Source organism: Schistocerca cancellata, chromosome 5, assembly GCF_023864275.1.
Source record: "Schistocerca cancellata isolate TAMUIC-IGC-003103 chromosome 5, iqSchCanc2.1, whole genome shotgun sequence".
Classification (NCBI taxonomy): domain Eukaryota; kingdom Metazoa; phylum Arthropoda; class Insecta; order Orthoptera; family Acrididae; genus Schistocerca; species Schistocerca cancellata.
Genome location: NC_064630.1, coordinates 764,455,842 through 764,475,281, shown reverse-complemented (window position 1 = coordinate 764,475,281; position 19,440 = coordinate 764,455,842). Strand labels below are relative to the sequence as shown.

General features: G+C 45.5%; 1 protein-coding gene across 1 annotated transcript in view; it reads left to right on the top strand.

Moving 5' to 3' along the window:
* The window catches only part of LOC126188793 (uncharacterized), a 56,725-nt gene extending 42,595 nt beyond the window's left edge, over positions 1-14,130 (top strand). The window contains exon 3 of the mRNA XM_049930407.1: positions 14,087-14,130. Within this exon, the coding sequence (XP_049786364.1) occupies positions 14,087-14,130 (44 nt within the window). The remainder of the gene's footprint in view (positions 1-14,086) is intronic.
* The last annotated feature ends 5,310 nt before the right edge of the window (positions 14,131-19,440 follow it).

Sequence of the window (19,440 nt, the reverse complement as noted above, 5' to 3'; positions counted from 1 at the left end):
ACTGAGGAAGAGCCTACACATGTTTCCATTCAAAATTCAAACGCACCAGGCCATACCCGTACGAGCTGTTCAACAAAGGATTGCCTTTGCTAATCAAATGCCCACGATGATTGATAGTGAAGGATTTGATGTTGGCTGCATCTGGTTTACAGATGAAGCATACTTCCACCTGAATGGATACGTGAATAAGCAGAACTGGCGATTTTGGGGTTCCGAAAAGCCATATTGGTGTGAAACGAAACCCCTGTATTCTCCTAGGGTTACTGTGTGGGCTGCAGTATGCAGCAGAGGCATTATTGGCCCTTTTTTTCATTCGAGAAACGGTCACTGGTGCACGTTACGTTGCAATTTTGGAACAATTTGTCGCCACACAGCAAGCGTTAGAGGATCGACCAGGTACTGAATGGTTTATGCAAGATGGAGCCCGACCACATCGGAGCGAACAAGTGTTTCGCTTTCTTGAGGAATCGAGTCATTGCTTTGGAATATCTCAAATTTACTGGTGCAGGCATGGATTGGCCTCCATATTCGCCGGATTTGACTCCCTGTGACTTTTTTTGTGGGGCACAGTGAAAGACATGATCTACCCGAAGCATCCCGCCACGCTGGACGACCTTGAGTCGGCGATCTCTGTGGCATGTGAATCTATTTCGGTTGAGACACTACGAAATGTGATGGCGAATTTCATTCTTCGTTTGCGCCACCTGTGTAGTGCCAATGGTGAACATTTTGAAAACATTGTGGCTCAAATGGCTCCGAGCACTATGCGACTTAACTTCTGAGGTCATCAGTCGCCTAGAACTTAGAACTAATTAAACCTAACTAACCTTAGGACATCACACACATCCATGCCCGAGGCAGGATTCGAACCTGCGACCGTAGCGGTCACGCGGTTCCAGACTGAAGCACCTAGAAACGCACGGCCACACCGGCCGGCGAAAACATTGTGATGTGATTGTTTGCAATGATTGTTTTCATACGATTATTTCACTTATGTATGCTGATATGAGCTGTACAGCGTACAGCGCCATCTGTTAGCAGCTTTTGTAACTATTAATTCAAACTGCTGTATAAACTTCTCACAGCTTTTACAATAAACATACCGTTTACTGCATTCCTCAATCGATCTTTGTTTTCGAGATATTTAATTTTGAAATCAGGGAGCCCTTTTCTGGACACCCTGTATATGAAACAAAATCGTCGTCGCCTCTGAACGGTTTGCGTTATGACGTTCTAACTGCATTGTTCGCCGTGGGGCGTGATGGGAAAGTATGCGCAGTATGGTTTGGTTTAACGACGAATCCCACTTTCATTTCCATGGGTTCGTCAACAGAAAAAAATTGGCGCATTTGGGGTATTGAAAATCCATATTTCCCGATCGAGAAGTCTCAACGGGTGGCTGTGTGGTGCGCAGTGTCCAGTCGTAGAATAATCTGTGCGATATTCCTGGATGGCACAGTGACTGCCGAACGGTACGTGAAGGTTTTTTAAGATGATTTCATCCCCGTTATCCAAAGTGACCCTAATTTCGACAAGATGTGGTTCATGCAAGACGGGGCTCGACCCCATCGAAGCAATTTCGGGACCGCATTCTGGCTGTGCGGTACCCAGAGGCCACACTCATGGCTCTCGATTGGCCACCGTATTCTCCGGATTTGAACACATGTGACTCCTTTTTGTACGGCTATATTAAAGACACGATGTATAGCAATAGCTCTGTGGTGTGCGTACTGTAAGACCTTCGGTACACACATCATAAGATTATTTGACTTGTCGCTCTAACGAAGTAGGCGAGTGTCAGCAATATGTCTCGTGGTCCTATCGTGGCGTGTTTATCTTCTGCTGTTAAGTCAGACGATAGAAATACCACTTGCACGCTTAGAGTAGCAGATTGACGGTGACCAACTTTAAACAGAACTTGATTAATTTTCACACACATTTATTAAAATAATAACAAGCATAAAAATAACCTAACTTGGTTCTAGATGCTATTTACAATTGACAATCTGAAGTTCCTTTGGGTCTTGGTACGTTAATCTTATTCTCACATCTCTGATACTTGACAAAGTGTCTATACATTTCTCTTCATGGCTATGTACAGGAATATGATAATCTTATTAGGCGCAGACTGAAACTTGACTATAGACTGGTACAGACAAATGCAGACTAATGCAGACTGACTAATCGGAGGTCTGTACACTCGTTATAATACCTCGAGCGTTCAGGTATCACTGCGCGAGTGTGATCCGCAAGGGGAAATGGTTCTACGTTAGCAGCAATCTCATTGGCTACGTTACATATTAATACACGGATCGGAGGAAGCAGAATTTGGTCCGTCTCTAAGACAGCGCCACCTCGTAGTGTGGAGACGGATGAGCGCTGCTCCTCCGCTGTTGTGCTTAGCGGGGCACGCTCTAGTGGGAAAGTTGTGTACGTGCTGACTACGCGGAACTATGTACACAACAAGCTCCAAAACCATTGCTGAGCTGAAAACAGCCATTCAGGAAGTCATTGACAGCATCGACATTTCAGCGGCTTATGCATAATTTCGCTATTCGTCTGAGCCACATCATGGCCAATGATGGCAGGGATATCGAACATGTCATAAACTAAATCCGAATGTCTGTAGTGGCGTTTACATGTTGGATAAAACGTGTGCACACCGTAGTTGGTAACTAATTTACGTTTTTCCATATACACTCCTGGAAATGGAAAAAAGAACACATTGACACCGGTGTGTCAGACCCACCATACTTGCTCCGGACACTGCGAGAGGGCTGTACAAGCAATGATCACACGCACGGCACAGCGGACACACCAGGAACCGCGGTGTTGGCCGTCGAATGGCGCTAGCTGCGCAGCATTTGTGCACCGCCGCCGTCAGTGCCAGCCAGTTTGCCGTGGCATACGGAGCTCCATCGCAGTCTTTAACACTGGTAGCATGCCGCGACAGCGTGGACGTGAACCGTATGTGCAGCTGACGGACTTTGAGCGAGGGCGTATAGTGGGCATGCGGGAGGCCGGGTGGACGTACCGCCGAATTGCTCAACACGTGGGGCGTGAGGTCTCCACAGTACATCGATGTTGTCGCCAGTGGTCGGCGGAAGGTGCACGTGCCCGTCGACCTGGGACCGGACCGCAGCGACGCACGGATGCACGCCAAGACCGTAGGATCCTACGCAGTGCCGTAGGGGACCGCACCGCCACTTCCCAGCAAATTAGGGACACTGTTGCTCCTGGGGTATCGGCGAGGACCATTCGCAACCGTCTCCATGAAGCTGGGCTACGGTCCCGCACACCGTTAGGCCGTCTTCCGCTCACGCCCCAACATCGTGCAGCCCGCCTCCAGTGGTGTCGCGACAGGCGTGAATGGAGGGACGAATGGAGACGTGTCGTCTTCAGCGATGAGAGTCGCTTCTGCCTTGGTGCCAATGATGGTCGTATGCGTGTTTGGCGCCGTGCAGGTGAGCGCCACAATCAGGACTGCATACGACCGAGGCACACAGAGCCAACACCCCGCATCATGGTGTGGGGAGCGATCTCCTACACTGGCCGTACACCACTGGTGATCGTCGAGGGGACACTGAATAGTGCACGGTACATCCAAACCGTCATCGAACCCATCGTTCTACCATTCCTAGACCGGCAAGGGAACTTGCTGTTCCAACAGGACAATGCACGTCCGCATGTATCCCGTGCCACCCAACGTGCTCTAGAAGGTGTAAGTCAACTACCCTGGCCAGCAAGATCTCCGGATCTGTCCCCCATTGAGCATGTTTGGGACTGGATGAAGCGTCGTCTCACGCGGTCTGCACGTCCAGCACGAAGGCTGGTCCAACTGAGGCGCCAGGTGGAAATGGCATGGCAAGCCGTTCCACAGGACTACATCCAGCATCTCTACGATCGTCTCCATGGGAGAATAGCAGCCTGCATTGCTGCGAAAGGTGGATATACACTGTACTAGTGCCGACATTGTGCATGCTCTGTTGCCTGTGTCTATGTGCCTGTGGTTCTGTCAGTGTGATCATGTGATGTATCTGACCCCAGGAATGTGTCTTATTGGGACAATGAATTCACGGTGTTCTTATTTCAATTTCCAGGAGTGTAGTTCAATAATTGTCACCTGTAAAGATAAGCAGTTGTTACACAACCTTCGACACTCCTGACACCCTCGGACGTTTCAGCCTTTGTCTATGAACGTTGAGGGGCTGCATCGCCATTGAACGCGATCGCACCCCTTTGGATTGCAGAGCGGCTGCAATATTTGCTCTCGTGTACATGGTGGAACTACTAGGAACGTTCGAAATCATTCGACGAAATCTGAACATCTTTCGAAGCAGAAAGGGATTCTTATGCTTTTCTTGTGTTCTTGTCTCATACCCTCCTGTGGAGTAATCACAGAGGGTGCGACATTGACACCTGCGAGAATAAAACCGCTGAGGGTTCCGCTAAGACCTCCCCCCAGTTCGGGAAAGCCTTCATGTACCTTTTCAGAAAAAATCTACGGAGCAGCCTGAGTCGCTTGCAGCTAGGCAACCACTTCTCACACTCCCGAGTTCAGCTGGCTGCCTGCAGGCGCCTTGGAGTATATTGCAGGTTTTCTCTGTAAAGACACATTTTTAAAATACTTAATAAGGAGTCAAAGAGGGACCCTTTGCTGCCACAAGAGGGCATGAAACAGGAGCACTGAAAAAGCCTGAGGACTATTTGGCTATGCAGCCCCACGATTTCATAGAGAAGGGCTGAAACGTCCGAACGGGTCGGTAGTATCAGAGGTTGTGAAGAACGTCTTCCCATACAAGCGTTTTCAGGCTTTCGTAGACGTTAAAATCTTCTAGGTTAGTAGAAGAAGTAGAAGTTGGTATTTCCTTCTAAAATAATCGACGTTTCGACCCCTCTTCTAGGAACTTCTTCAGGATGTTTTGGTGTCCACTACTGCTATAACACCGTCCGAGACCACTGTCGTTTTCTCCAGTAAACATGCGGGAAAACTCACCTTTATAAGACAACGCGACACTGGTCTCTGACAGTGTTATAGCAATAGTGGGCACCCAGACGTCCTGAAGAAGATCCGATCAGAGGGGTCGAAATGTCGATTATTTTAGAAGGAAATGCGAAGCGGCGTGACAACCCACAAGGGTTTAGCTTAAACGTCTACTTGTCGCTCTGCCAACCGTCGATTTCCACCGCGGATTGCGTGGGAATCAACGCCCCAAGGAAAGGGGTGGTTTCATTAACGCGCTTTATGCCGCCCCCTAATGCTTTCCCGTTTCAATTCTGGGCGTCCGTGTTCCTTAAATGTTTCTCTAGATCAGCTACAACAAAAGATGCTGGGCATCGCAGTTCTGACCTCCATCGCAGGGACCTGAATATTCTGTCTCCTTATTTACACTACTGGCCATTAAAATTGCTACACCAAGAAGAAATGCAGATGATAAACGGGTATTGATTGGACAGATATATTATAATAGAACAGACATGTGATTACATTTTCACGCAATTTGGATGCATAGATCCTGAGAAATCAGTAACCAGAACAACCACCACTGGACGTAATAACGGCCTTGATACGTCTGGGCATTGAGTCAAACAGAGCTTGGATGGCGTGTACAGGTACAGCTGTCCACGCAGCTTCAACACGATACCACAGTTCATCAAGAGTAGTGACTAGCGTATTGTGACGAGCCAGTTGCTCGGCCACTATTGACCAGACGTTTTCAATTGGTGAGAGATCTGGAGAATGTGCTGGCCAGGGCAGCAGTCTAACATTTCCTGTATCCAGGAAGGCCCGTACAGAACCTGCAACATGCGGTCGTGCATTATCCTGATGAAATGTAGGGTTTCGTAGGGATCGAATGAAGGGTAGCGCCACGGGTTGTAACACATCGGAAATGTAACGTCCACTGTTCAAAGTGCCGTCAAATCGAACAAGAGTTGACCGAGACGTGTAACCAATGGCACCCCATACCATCACGCCGGGTGATACGCCAGTATGGCGATGACGAATACACTCTTCCAATGTGCGTTCACCGCGATGTCGCCAAACACGGATGCGACCATCATGATCCTGTAAACAGAATCTGGATTCATCCGAAAAAATGACGTTTTGCCATTCGTGCACCCAGGTTCGTCGTTGAGTACACCATTGCAGGCGCTCCTGTCTGTGATGCAGCGTCAAGGGTAACTGCAGCCATGGTCTCCGAGCTGATAGTCCATGCTGCTGCAGACGTCGTCGAACTGTTAGTGCAGATGGTTGTTGTCTTGCAAACGTCCCCATCTGTTTACTCAGGGATCGAGTCGTGGCTGCACGATCCGTTACAGCCATGCGGATAAGATGACTATCATATCGACTGCTAGTGATACTAGGCCGTTGGGATCCAGCACGGCGTTCCTTATTACCCTCCTGAAACCACCGATTCCATATTCTGCTAACACTCATTGGATCTCGACCGACGCGAGCAGCAATGTCGCTATACGATAAACCGCAATCGTGATAGGCTACAATCCGACCTTTATCAAAGTCGGAAACGTGATGGTACGCATTTCTTCTCCTTACACGAGGCATCACAACAACGTTTCACCAGGCAACGCCGGTCAACTGCTGTTTGTATATGAGAAATCGGTTGAAAAGTTTCCTCATGTCAGCACGTTGTAGGTGTCGCCACTGCCGCCAACTTTGTGTGAATGCTGTGAAAAGCCAATCACTTGCGTAGCACAGCATCTTCTACCTGGCGGTTAAATTTCGCGTCTGCAGTACGTCATCTTCGTGGTGTAGCAATTTTAATGGCCAGTAGTGTATAATTCCAAACAAATAATTTATACACATTTCATTTTTGCCGTCGGTTTTACAGAAAGCATGAAATTTGTATTTATTGTTCATCGGCTTATGATTAGGATGTTACTACGGAATCTGAACCGTGCGAAAATTTGTAATCCTACCTATTTGGGGATTAAAACTATGCTGAATACTGCCATTGAAGTTACTATCCTCATAGGTCGGGCAGCACAGGAAGTCTGACTCATGTCCAGTGTACCAATGATGTCAATCGATTTACCCCTTCATTTTAAGTCACTACAGTTCCTAATGAAAATTTCGTTTTCAATAACAGTAAACAAGACTCCAGATCAGAAGGAAGGATACGAGGACATAGAGGGAGAGGGGAGTGAATAGAAAGGAGGGGGAAAGGAGTTTAGGACGTATATTCAGTTCGCATACAGTCCCGATCTCACCCCACGCGATTTCCATAGTTTTTGATCCCTGAAGAAAGACATTCGTGGCCGTCGATTTGCTTCAGGGGAAGAGATGCACGCCTGGGTACACACATCACTGTCTTGTCTCACAGCAGAATAAATGTATTGAAAACTGTGGCAATTACTTTCGAAATAATAAACTTTGTTCAATCTGTCTCATCTTTATTTGGCTATCCCTTATAAGTTATCTACAAAAAGATATTTTTTTTATTCTTCTCATAAATATGAGATTTGGCACTTTCACACTTCAGTTATCGTATTGCAGTTAGTGGCAGCTCGTAACCATACATTTGCAGTTATCTCACAAACGGCTGTCATGCCGATCCATGTGTACTGGACAGTTTCTGCTTCTGTCATCGTCATATGTTCCTTGCCATTTCACCGCCAGAACAGCTGAACGCAGATAAGCTGAAATGGGCACTCTTGTCTGTTGTTTGATATAGGAAGCGCTTCCAGTTGTTAATATGGTCAACAGATTAAGGATGGTAGTGTTTGCAGCTGCCAAGGTCATCCGTACCACGTACCACATAAGAATGTCCACCGCCAAGAACCAACGATGTCCGCAAATGAGTGATAGGATAATAGCTACAGACAAAATTCTTGAGATTTTGCGACAGATTACAGGAAAGTCTTAAAATTTCTCTTGTAAGCCAATTCATTGGCAGATCTCCACTGAGGTGCTCACATCACATACTACCTGGCAAAAAAAGCGAAGCACTCAGAAGAAATGGTTGGACGTCCGTGTAAAGTCGTACACCTACGTACCATCGGCAGCTATGTACATGATTAGAATCGTAAGTCTTTGTGAGGTGTAGAGCGAACACCAGAGTGAATTAGTGTTGTTCGTGTTTAGTGATGTTACCAGGTGTGGTAGCGTATGTACGGGATGTTTCAGCGTGTGATGTTGAATGGTCACTGCCAAGGATACGAACATTCAGTGTACTCGCGAGACAACACTGTCAGCGCCTGATATCTATTGAAAGGGGCCTCATTGTCGGAGCCGGCTCGTAGAATCGTGCGATATAGACATTAAAGAGCCAAAGAAACTGGTATACGTCCTAATATCGCGTAGGGCTGCCGCAAGCACGCAGAAGTGCCCAACATGACGTGGCATTGACTCGACTAATGTCTGATGTAGTGCTGGAGGGAACTGATACCATGAATCCTGCACGGCTGTCCATAAATCCGTAAGTGTACGAGGGGGTGGAGATCTCTTCTGAGCAGCACGTTGCAAGCTATCCCGAATATGCTCAATAATGTTCATGTCTGGAGAATTTAACGGCCAACGGAAGTGTTTAAACATAGAAAAGTCTTCCTGGAGCCACTGTGTAGCAATTCTGGATGTGTGGAGTGTCGCAATGTCCTGCTGGAATTGCCCAAGTCCGTTGGAATGCACAATGGACATGAATGGATGCAGGTGATCAGACAGGATGCTTATGTACACGTCACCTGTCAGAGTCGTATGTAGACGGATCAGGGGTCCCATATCACTCCAACTGCACACGCCCCACACCATTACAGACCCTCCACCAGCTCGAACAGTCCCCTGCTGACATGCAGGGTCCATGGATTCGTGACGTTGTCTCCATACCCGTACACGCCCATCCGCTCGATACAAACGTGATTCGTCCGACCAGGCAACATGTTTCCAGTCATCAGCAGTCCAATGTCGGCGTTGAGGGACCCAGACGTGGCGTTTCGTTGAATGGTTCGTACGCTGACATTTGTTGATGCCACAGCATTGATATCTGCAGCAATCTACAGAAGGGTTCCACTTCTGTCACGATGAGCGATTCTCTTCGGTCGTCGTTGGTCCCGTTCTTGCAGGATCTTTTTCCGGCCACTGCGATGTCCGAGACTTTGTTTTACCGGATTCCTCATATTCACGGTACACTCGTAAAATGGTCGTACGGGAAAATCCCCCACTTCATCGCTACCTCGGAGATGCTGTGTCCCATTGCTCCTGTGCCGGTTATAACATCACATCCAAACTCACTTAAATCTTGATAACCTGCCATTGTAGCAGCAGTAACCGGTCTAACAACTGCGCCAGACACTTGTTGTCTTATATGAGCGTTGCCGACCGCAGCGCCGTAGTCTGCCTGTTTACATATCTCTCTTTTAGAATGGTCATGCCAATACCAGTTTCTTTGGCAGTTGAATGTAGATATTTGAGGCATTCGGATGTGTCGCTGACCCGATGTTGGATTGCGTGGGAGTATGAGGGCAGTCGTACTCGCCGCCAAGGCTCCAGTCAACCACGTGTGACCACCACAAGGGAGGATCCTCTTATAGTGCACCAATCACACCATAGCTCCTTCACGTGTGCACCTGCCATATCAGAACAAATAATGGACTCCCTGGAACTATTGTATCATCCTGCTTCACTAATCAGAGTATAGCAGCACTTGGACCACGGAATTACCGTCTCATGCACAGACTGCTCTTAACACTACAACACGATAGACTGCCTTTGTATTGGTGTGGTGGCAAGGAATAGGGACTACTGATGAATGGCGTCGCGTTGTGCTCAGTGCTGAAACGCAGTACTACACCACCCTGGATTCGACGCACAATTCGCCGAAGTGGCGTCAAATCGAAAGACTAGTACCCGGCGAACGGTCTACCCGACTGGAGGCCCTGGTCACACGACATTTATACACTCCTGGAAATTGAAATAAGAACACCGTGAATTCATTGTCCCAGGAAGGGGAAACTTTATTGACACATTCCTGGGGTCAGATACATCACATGATCACACTGACAGAACCACAGGCACATAGACACAGGCAACAGAGCATGCACAATGTCGGCACTAGTACAGTGTATATCCACCTTTCGCAGCAATGCAGGCTGCTATTCTCCCATGGAGACGATCGTAGAGATGCTGGATGTAGTCCTGTGGAACGGCTTGCCATGCCATTTCCACCTGGCGCCTCAGTTGGACCAGCGTTCGTGCTGGACGTGCAGACCGCGTGAGACGACGCTTCATCCAGTCCCAAACATGCTCAATGGGGGACAGATCCGGAGATCTTGCTGGCCAGGGTAGTTGACTTACACCTTCTAGAGCACGTTGGGTGGCACGGGATACATGCGGACGTGCATTGTCCTGTTGGAACAGCAAGTTCCCTTGCCGGTCTAGGAATGGTGGAACGATGGGTTCGATGACGGTTTGGATGTACCGTGCACTATTCAGTGTCCCCTCGACGATCACCAGTGGTGTACGGCCAGTGTAGGAGATCGCTCCCCACACCATGATGCCGGGTGTTGGCCCTGTGTGCCTCGGTCGTATGCAGTCCTGATTGTGGCGCTCACCTGCACGGCGCCAAACACGCATACGACCATCATTGGCACCAAGGCAGAAGCGACTCTCATCGCTGAAGACGACACGTCTCCATTCGTCCCTCCATTCACGCCTGTCGCGACACCACTGGAGGCGGGCTGCACGATGTTGGTGCGTGAGCGGAAGACGGCCTAACGGTGTGCGGGACCGTAGCCCAGCTTCATGGAGACGGTTGCGAATGGTCCTCGCCGATACCCCAGGAGCAACAGTGTCCCTAATTTGCTGGGAAGTGGCGGTGTGGTCCCCTACGGCACTGCGTAGGATCCTACGGTCTTGGCGTGCATCCGTGCGTCGCTGCGGTCCGGTCCCAGGTCGACGGGCACGTGCACCTTCCGCCGACCACTGGCGACAACATCGATGTACTGTGGAGACCTCAGCCCCACGTGTTGAGCAATTCGGCGGTACGTCCACCCGGCCTACCGCATGCCCACTATACGCCCTCGCTCAAAGTCCGCCAACTGCACATAAGGTTCACGTCCACGCTGTCGCGGCATGCTACCAGTGTTAAAGACTGCGATGGAGCTCCGTATGCCACGGCAAACTGGCTGACACTGACGGCGGCGGTGCACAAATGCTGCGCAGCTAGCGCCATTCGACGGCCAACACCGCGGTTCCTGGTGTGTCCGCTGTGCCGTGCGTGTGATCATTGCTTGTACAGCCCTCTCGCAGTGTCCGGAGCAAGTATGGTGTGTTCTTTTTTCCATTTCCAAGAGTGTATTTACCACCCTGGATGACCACAGTCGGTGAGTGTAGCGACGACTTGCGGAGAGGTCCCATTCCTCCGATGTTTTTGAATTATACAGCGGCGTCACTCCTGCCGTAATGGTGTGGCGAGCCATTGAGTATGACTTTAGGCTGGTAGAGGGAACTGTGACGGCACGACGGTAGGTCACGGACATCCTACGTCCTCGCCTTTTAATTCTCGTGAGACAGTATCTTGTCGCCATTTTTCAACAGGACAATACTCGTCCGCACATGGCACATATCTCTAAGAACTGTCTGAGTGATGCTGAGATACGCCCGCGGCCGCTAAGATCCCTACATTTGTCTCCGACTGGACGTGTCGGAGGGGCGGGTGGTGGGGGGCAGCTCGAACGTCAACCCTGTTCCAGGCTAGTATCCGGAACGTCAAGGACCAGTTACAGCGCTTCTGGGCCAGCTTGCCTCAGCAGCGGATACAGCTGCTTCATGACACCCTTGCCAACCGAATCAGTGCGTGCATCCAGGCCGGAGGGAGTGCAAAGTCGTACTGATGAGTTGATGAATGGGTCCATTCACACTGCCAAGTTCTTAGTAAATTTCACTCGATCCCTCTACGATAGACTGCCTTTGTATTGGTGTGGTGGCCCTGGCCCTGGAGGCCCTGGTCACACGACATTTGCATTTACCACCCTGGATGACCACAGTCGGTGAGTGTAGCGACGACTTGCGGAGAGGTCCCATTCCTCCGATGTTTTTGAATTATACAGCGGTGTCACTCCTGCCGTAATGGTGTGGCGAGCCATTGAGTACGACTTTAGGCTGGTAGAGGGAACTCTCACGGCACGACGGTAGGTCACGGACATCCTACGTCCTCGTCTTTTAATTCTCGTGAGACAGTATCGTGTCGCCATTTTTCAACAGGACAATACTCGTCCGCACATGGCACATATCTCTAAGAACTGTGATACTGAGATACGCCCGCGGCCGCTAAGATCCCTACATTTGTCTCCGACAGGACGTGGCGGAGGGGCGGGCGGGTGGGGGGCAGCTCGAACGTCAACCCTATTCCAGGCTAGTATCCGGAATGTCAAGGACCAGTTACAGCGCTTCTGGGCCAGCTTGCCTCAGCAGCGGATACAACTGCTTCATGACGCCCTTCCCAACCGAATCAGTGCGTGCATCCAGGCCGGAGGGAGTGCAAAGTCGTACTGATGAGTTGATGAGTGGGTCCATTCACACTGCCAAGTTCTTAGTAAATTTCACTCGATCCCTCAGTCCGAGAAATATCATTTTGTTTCTGCATCCGCTTCTGGGGGTGTCACTGGCCTCGAGAAGCAAGGGAATGGAAAGTCTTGACGAGAATATCTATTGACTATTTGTAACTGAAGTGGAAATATGTCTTTCAGCAAGTGACTACAGATGAAAAACAGAGTAATGGTCAGGATAGGCAAACATTAAGTAACATCTATTGCACATTTGTACCAATGATGCAAGATGGGAAAGGCGTATTGTTTCTAAACGTAAATTTTAGACGTGCTGTGCAAAACAAGACGGGAAAGGCGTACTGTTTCTAAACGCAAATTTTACAGACGTGCTGTGCAAAACAAAAAAGGCCATACAGCACTGCGTGAAGAAAATGAAGATTGTTCCCTCACATCAGTCCTCATCCAATAACAACTCACGTGAAGTCTGGAGCTTGCGTCCTCTGCCCCCTGATCCCCATTTTGTTAGGGATCAAGAAATGTTCAGCAAATCGTGTACATTAATACACTAGATAACTCCTGTGAGACCCACTGCAAAATATAATACTAAGCTCAGACTAAAATCAATACAACGTAGAAAGTTTCAGCAGACGATACTAATCTTAATAATATATTTTTCATATGTTGATTCGTGTACTTAATAAATAAATATGTGATACGGGCTCCACTACTTACAACCATTAATCAAGTACGAAGGTTGGAACTTAAATAGTGGCATCTATTTATTCACAACCGATGCAAAAGAGTTATATGTTTGCACCTGTTACTGTCCTTCAAAGTAGTCACCATCGTTGTGTAGCACCCGTTGCCAGCGATGTGGAAGGCGTAGTATAGCGTCAGCAGAGCCTGTTCTGTTGATGGTGCGAATGGAGCGGTCTATTGCCTGTCGAATCTCTGGAACAGTTCTGAAGCGAATGCCACGAAGTGGTTTCTTCATCTTCGGAATCAAGTCAAAGTCACAAGGACTTAAGTCAACTGCGACCAGCTTTGCGAAGGAAGCGGCAACGCTTTCTGCGCAACCCACCCATCATTTTGCACGACAATGCGCGGGCGCATACAGCGCAAGCTGTGGCTGCTCTGTTCTGTCGATGGGACTGGGAAGTACTGTACCATCCTCCATACTCCCCGGACGTAAGTCCTTGTGACTTTGGTTTTATTCCGAAGATGAAGGAACCACTTCGTGGCATTCGCTTCAGAACTGTTCCAGAGATTCCACAGGCAGTAGACCCCTCCATTCGCACCATCAACAGAACAGGCTCTGCTGACAGTGTACTACGCCTTCCATATCGCTGGCAACGATCTCTACGCAACGCTGATGACTCCTTTGAAGGTCAGTAACAGGTGCAAACATATAACTCTTTTTGTATCGGTTGTGTATAAGTACTCTTAGTTGCCACTATTTAAGTTCCAATCTTCGTATCATACTGTAATGAACTGTCTTACCTAAACTGTTTTAGAATAATTGCATCCTTAATATTTAACTCTAATAATTACCTTTCTGAGTTTCTTTTCATTCCTTCTGTTGCAGAATGCACTTTCAGCCACGAGGAACCAGTCGGAGACAAATGGTGACAAGCAGTCGCAGAATACACAATAGATAAATAAAGGACGCCAATGCGAAAAGCATCTTCAGCACGTACTTTCTTTTCAATGTTCCTTTCTCTCTACATCTTCAGACCCAGAATCCCCGATGTATTCGTGGCTTTATTGAAATTTCTGGTACACTTATTAGATAAAAAATAACAAGAAAAAAATAATGCGCGTCATAAAGCAACCTTTGTAATGGTACAGAGTTCGACATAACAAAGAGGATTTATTCCGTGTTACATTTCATATAATTACAACAGAACGTATGTATTTTTCGACTGGATTAAAGAACAACTTGTTGTTTTACTACATAGCATAGCGACTAGAAAGTATGGGATGTCATTCTTAATAGCTATTATTTTGTGAACATGCAGATACAATGCTCTTTCAATAATCACTGTCACCATTTGATTTTACGCATATAATTTTAAAACTTCTTACAGTTAGGTAAAACTGAACTATAAATTTACGTATCTAATTCTATTTTTTCAGTTTATGTTTCGTGTAACTGAGTAACAATTTCTTACTTAACATGTATTTCTTATTTAGTATTATTACCATTAAGAAATCAGCAAGAATCGCTGTGGGTGCTGGTTTGCTGACCAATGTCACTTTTTTCAGTTTATTAGTAGGTCCTTTCTGCAGTTTAAAGCCTAGAGAAGGATGGAAAGGAAAAGAGACTTCAGACATTGGAAACTACAGGAGACAAAGTGTTATTTTGTTTGCCTCATTTGTGATTCATTAATTTGAGTTGCAGTTGCCACAACTCAATCCAATAAACCTGAAAAGAACAGTTTTGCCACAACACTTTATGGAACCTAGACCCTCCTATAGCTTTTTTCGCTAAATTTAAGTAGCATTGTCTCTTACAAACTATTCACCACAAAAATACTTTGCTTTTCTTAAAGAGAATTCAGCACACTAGTGATCCTTCTTCAGATAATAACTTTTTGGGAGTTGAATAACTGAAATAATCTTGCTAAATTTCTGTAAAAAAAATTACCAAATCTTATGGCTTTGCTCTTAATAAATGCCTTACTGTTCCAACGAAAATTCCTTCCACAGGATGTTTCACTCTACTATTGACTAATTGCATGCCAAATTTAAGAACTATAATGTCAGAGGTTTGTGATGAAAAGGTACGTAAAGTTGCCAAAATGTAAGTTACGGGAAACCTGAATCAAAGATTTGACAGTGTTTGTATTAGACCTTACCTTATCTGTATGAGTTACTACAAACCATAAACATTCACCTCTTCATCCTTAAGCAGTCTTTTCTTTGTTTGGAGTTTTAGATGAAACTGTTTTTCAAATAACAGTAATGCAGCTCCATCAATTCTCCTGTTATCGATTTCCTTCAATATTTACAGTGTGAAAGCTCCTCCATCAAATCCTAGCCTCTGTAGAGTCCGTAGCCTGCCAAGGTTAGCACAGTTAAAAACAAAACGTGCATCATACGCTGCAACTTAATCAGTAGCTGCGGAAACAAATGTTGTCTTGGGGTATGGTTTTCTTGTCAGAGGGTTCTAGCTTTCATTAGGATTTTGAATTTTTCCATGCACACGTTTTTGTAGAAGTTCTGGATCTGCTAAACACAGAAATATTCTCCACGTTGTGACTGCATAAAACTGGAAAAAAGCACTGAAGAAATAAATAACATGATGAAATACAGAACAACAAAGGGGCGTGGCCCTGTGAAAGTTCTTGTTAATTATTATTTTTATCACGCTTAGAAGTGGAATTGGAACGTAATATTCAGGAATTGAAATTTCAGTACAATATAGTAAATGAAGATTAAATACAAAAATTTTCACAATTTGTTTCACTTTGGCTTCTATTGGTACTCATCTTTTACTTCATAACATATTAAGGGAAGGCTATGATTCAATCTATAAATTGAAGCATTATACAAACAACGAAATCTGTAAGTCTTTGTCTCTAATAGTTCACAAATAATGTTGCACAAACAATAACAAGTTTGCGCACTTATCTCTAATGGTTCACTAAACAAATGTTCCATTATAACAATACTCCATTTGCAAGAAGTAACAATTTAATGAGCTCTCGGAGAACAGGAAGAATTATCTGAGTCACCAAGTAACTCTCAATCTCTGCTTATCAGCTTTCCTTCTTTGTCCAGCTTTGTCTCTGTTTCCTCTCAGCCCTCCTCTTCCTCCCATATCTGGCATGTATTTTGCTGATAACTTGACAGTTACTAAAATTTGCTTTGTTGTATACGGAAATAGCATTATGCATTCCAAAGCTCAGAAACTGAACTTTTACATGGATTATGTCCAAAAGGGACCAAACACTCAGTATAAATAAAGTCGATACCAAGAATCAGAGCATGTTTAGAAGTATAAACAGTCTACCAAAAGATGTCATAGAGGTTTTAAAGCCAATTTTCACAGATATGACTGATACTTAGTTAAGAAATGTCTTCATCACAATGAAAGTGTGAACAATGGAATTTTCAGATCCCTGAAGCTTCATTGCAACGCTGTACTTGAGCTGCTGTCATCTCCAGCACAAACTCACTAGTTTTACTATTGTCCACATTATCCCAAAAGACTGTCTGTCATTATTCTGTTACCTGATCTGATTTTCAGATCCCTGAAGCTTCATTGCAAGGCTGTACTTGAGCTGATGTCATCTCCAACACAAACTCACTAGTTTTACTATTGTCCACATTATCCCAAGAGATTGTCTGTCATTATTCTGTTACCTACACATCTTCCTGGAGATTCCTGCTTCTCAAACATTCGATTGCCACGTTTTCTCTGAACGAACAACACATTTCACAAAACAACAACAAATATATTACGTTATTCGTGAGATTCGTCGTCTGAAATGGAGATGTTGGTCTGTATTACCATGTTAGCCAGCTGTGAATACGTTTTCCACAGACATGGAAATTACTGAAAAGTTTGAATGACGGATTTTTTTTAGGGAACAATTCGCGAAGAAACCAAGGTCAGCGTATTTTTAGAAAATGGATTAAAATAGTTAGAACTAAGCTGAAGACAAACACAGATATTGTTTAAAAGAGGAAAGTCTTATTACTTGCGTGTACAAACAACAAAACAAAACACAATTTTCGTCATTTGGTCGAACTAAAGTATTCCTACGGAGATCAGAAGAAAAGTTTTGAAGACGAAAAGCCCTCAATTTAATTTACAAATCTCTGATTTGTCATTAACAGCCTTTAAAGTTTACGGTGTGTTGATTAGTTCTACACACTTTTATGGACAGAACTTAAGGATATGCCATCGACATAAAGATCATTCATGTGTTTTGCAGTCACTGAACAGCAGTCTTACTTTTTAGGATGGTTCTTGCTGTCTACCATAAATTACGTTAGCGAATAAGTGATTCCATTATCAGTGTCAGAATCTCCAGCTTGTCCCTGCTGAAGCACAGAGAACTGCACCAACTAATTTCTCGGTGAACTCGACGTTTCCTATCTTCTTCTTTTGCTAGAGAAGTGAATACAATGCCCAGTCAGAAAGGCCTCGTCGCTGACCAAAGATACATAAAATTGCACCAGGCTTCGTCAGCAGAAAATGTGCTGCCTCAATAATTCATATAATATCGGTTTTTTAAAATAATCTTCAGTCTTTTGGCTAATTTGATGCGGCTGTCCATGATTTTCTCTCTCTCGCAAAATCAGAACTCAGAGCAACATCTACAACCAACATCCTCAAATGATTTGGTATGCATATAGAAACATCGGCCGTTATTACTACAGTGGATTGAAGAGCAATCCAGAGCACTTATTTCAGACGACATTTTATGTGCTGAGCAAACCAGAAATGTGTACATTGAGACTAAAAGTCTCGGCTGTTTTTCAACGCGTGTAGTGTGTGGAACCAGACGCAACATGACAGGGCTATTAGCATGAATGATTGTAGATGCTCCGAAACGAATCGTTATGGTCTCGTTGTCGCACATAGTGTCGACAGAACCAAACGTAAACGCAATGATCCACCCTCCACGGTCTGTAAGCGAAAAAATACTTCTTTAATTTGTTTGTCACCTCCATCTGTGTATTACTGGGTAAACACGCTTATCACTACTCTCGCCTACAGTACTATAAAGTAGTAACACGCTTTATAGAGGTAGGCTTGAACTATGTCAAACAGGACACGCGTATGATGTCGTTTGTCGTATTTGAAATGTTGTCTCGATAACCAGAATAGCTTGCATTGAACTCTATGTGGGTAATGTTACTATTCAACAGATTACAAAAATGATACTCACCGCGTTTTTATTTGACATACATACACCCACCAAATTAAAATAATTTTTATACCCGAAGCACATCGCATCCAACCACTTTCACAGTGTACAGTACGTAGCAAAAAGTCAACCGTTCTGGGATTGAGCTGAGATGACTTTAACTATTATTCCTAAACTCGGTTAGACTCTAGCGATTGGTAATGACTTGAAGAGTTAATAACACCACGTAACAGCCAGGGTTTGCGTGTAAGCACAAGGTACCAGTATTATCACTTTTGAACTTACACACAACGTATACGTAACAGCTTCAATCAATTATTATCAAAACTACTGCTTTCAAGACGAATCTATTATTTGCAAAAACTCTCAAAACCCTTTAAATTACTATAGCAAATCTGCTCTCAACAGGAAGCCACTGTTATCAATGCAAAGTCATACGTTCACACTACGATAATACGACGTAGTTCAGTGTTGGTGGGGGCCCCTTCACGGACTGGACAGCGTGGTAGCAGAGGTACGGACCTGCGTTTGAACCCTTCACGCAAACGCCTATCGAACAGACCTTCTAAGCTACAGCTAGCGGGTCTGCAAACGGTGGTACTATAGCTCATGCCTCGGGGTTGCCACCTGTCCCGATTTTGTGGGAATCGTCTCTACATACCCCTACATGAGTAAGACAGGACATCCTCCAGTCCCTATTTTTTGGTCTACTTTTACAGTTTTCGTTTTTTTATATCATACTACACAATTTTTGATTTTATATTCTTCAGCTTATCATCTTATTCTTGCTAGCCAAATCCAATATATGTAAAACACACGAGAGAACAAGAAAACAATAAGTTTCAAAGTAAGTCTTGTTTTCATAACAGTTAGTGAATCCCACCCATGTGTTGTCTTGCAAAAAAAATGATTCAAATGGCTCTGAGCACTATGGGACTTAACATCTGAGGTCATCAGCCCCTAGAACTTAGAACTACTTAAACCTAACTAACCTGAGGACATCACACACATCCATGCCCAAGGCAGGATTCGAACCTGCGACCGTAGCAGCTGCGCG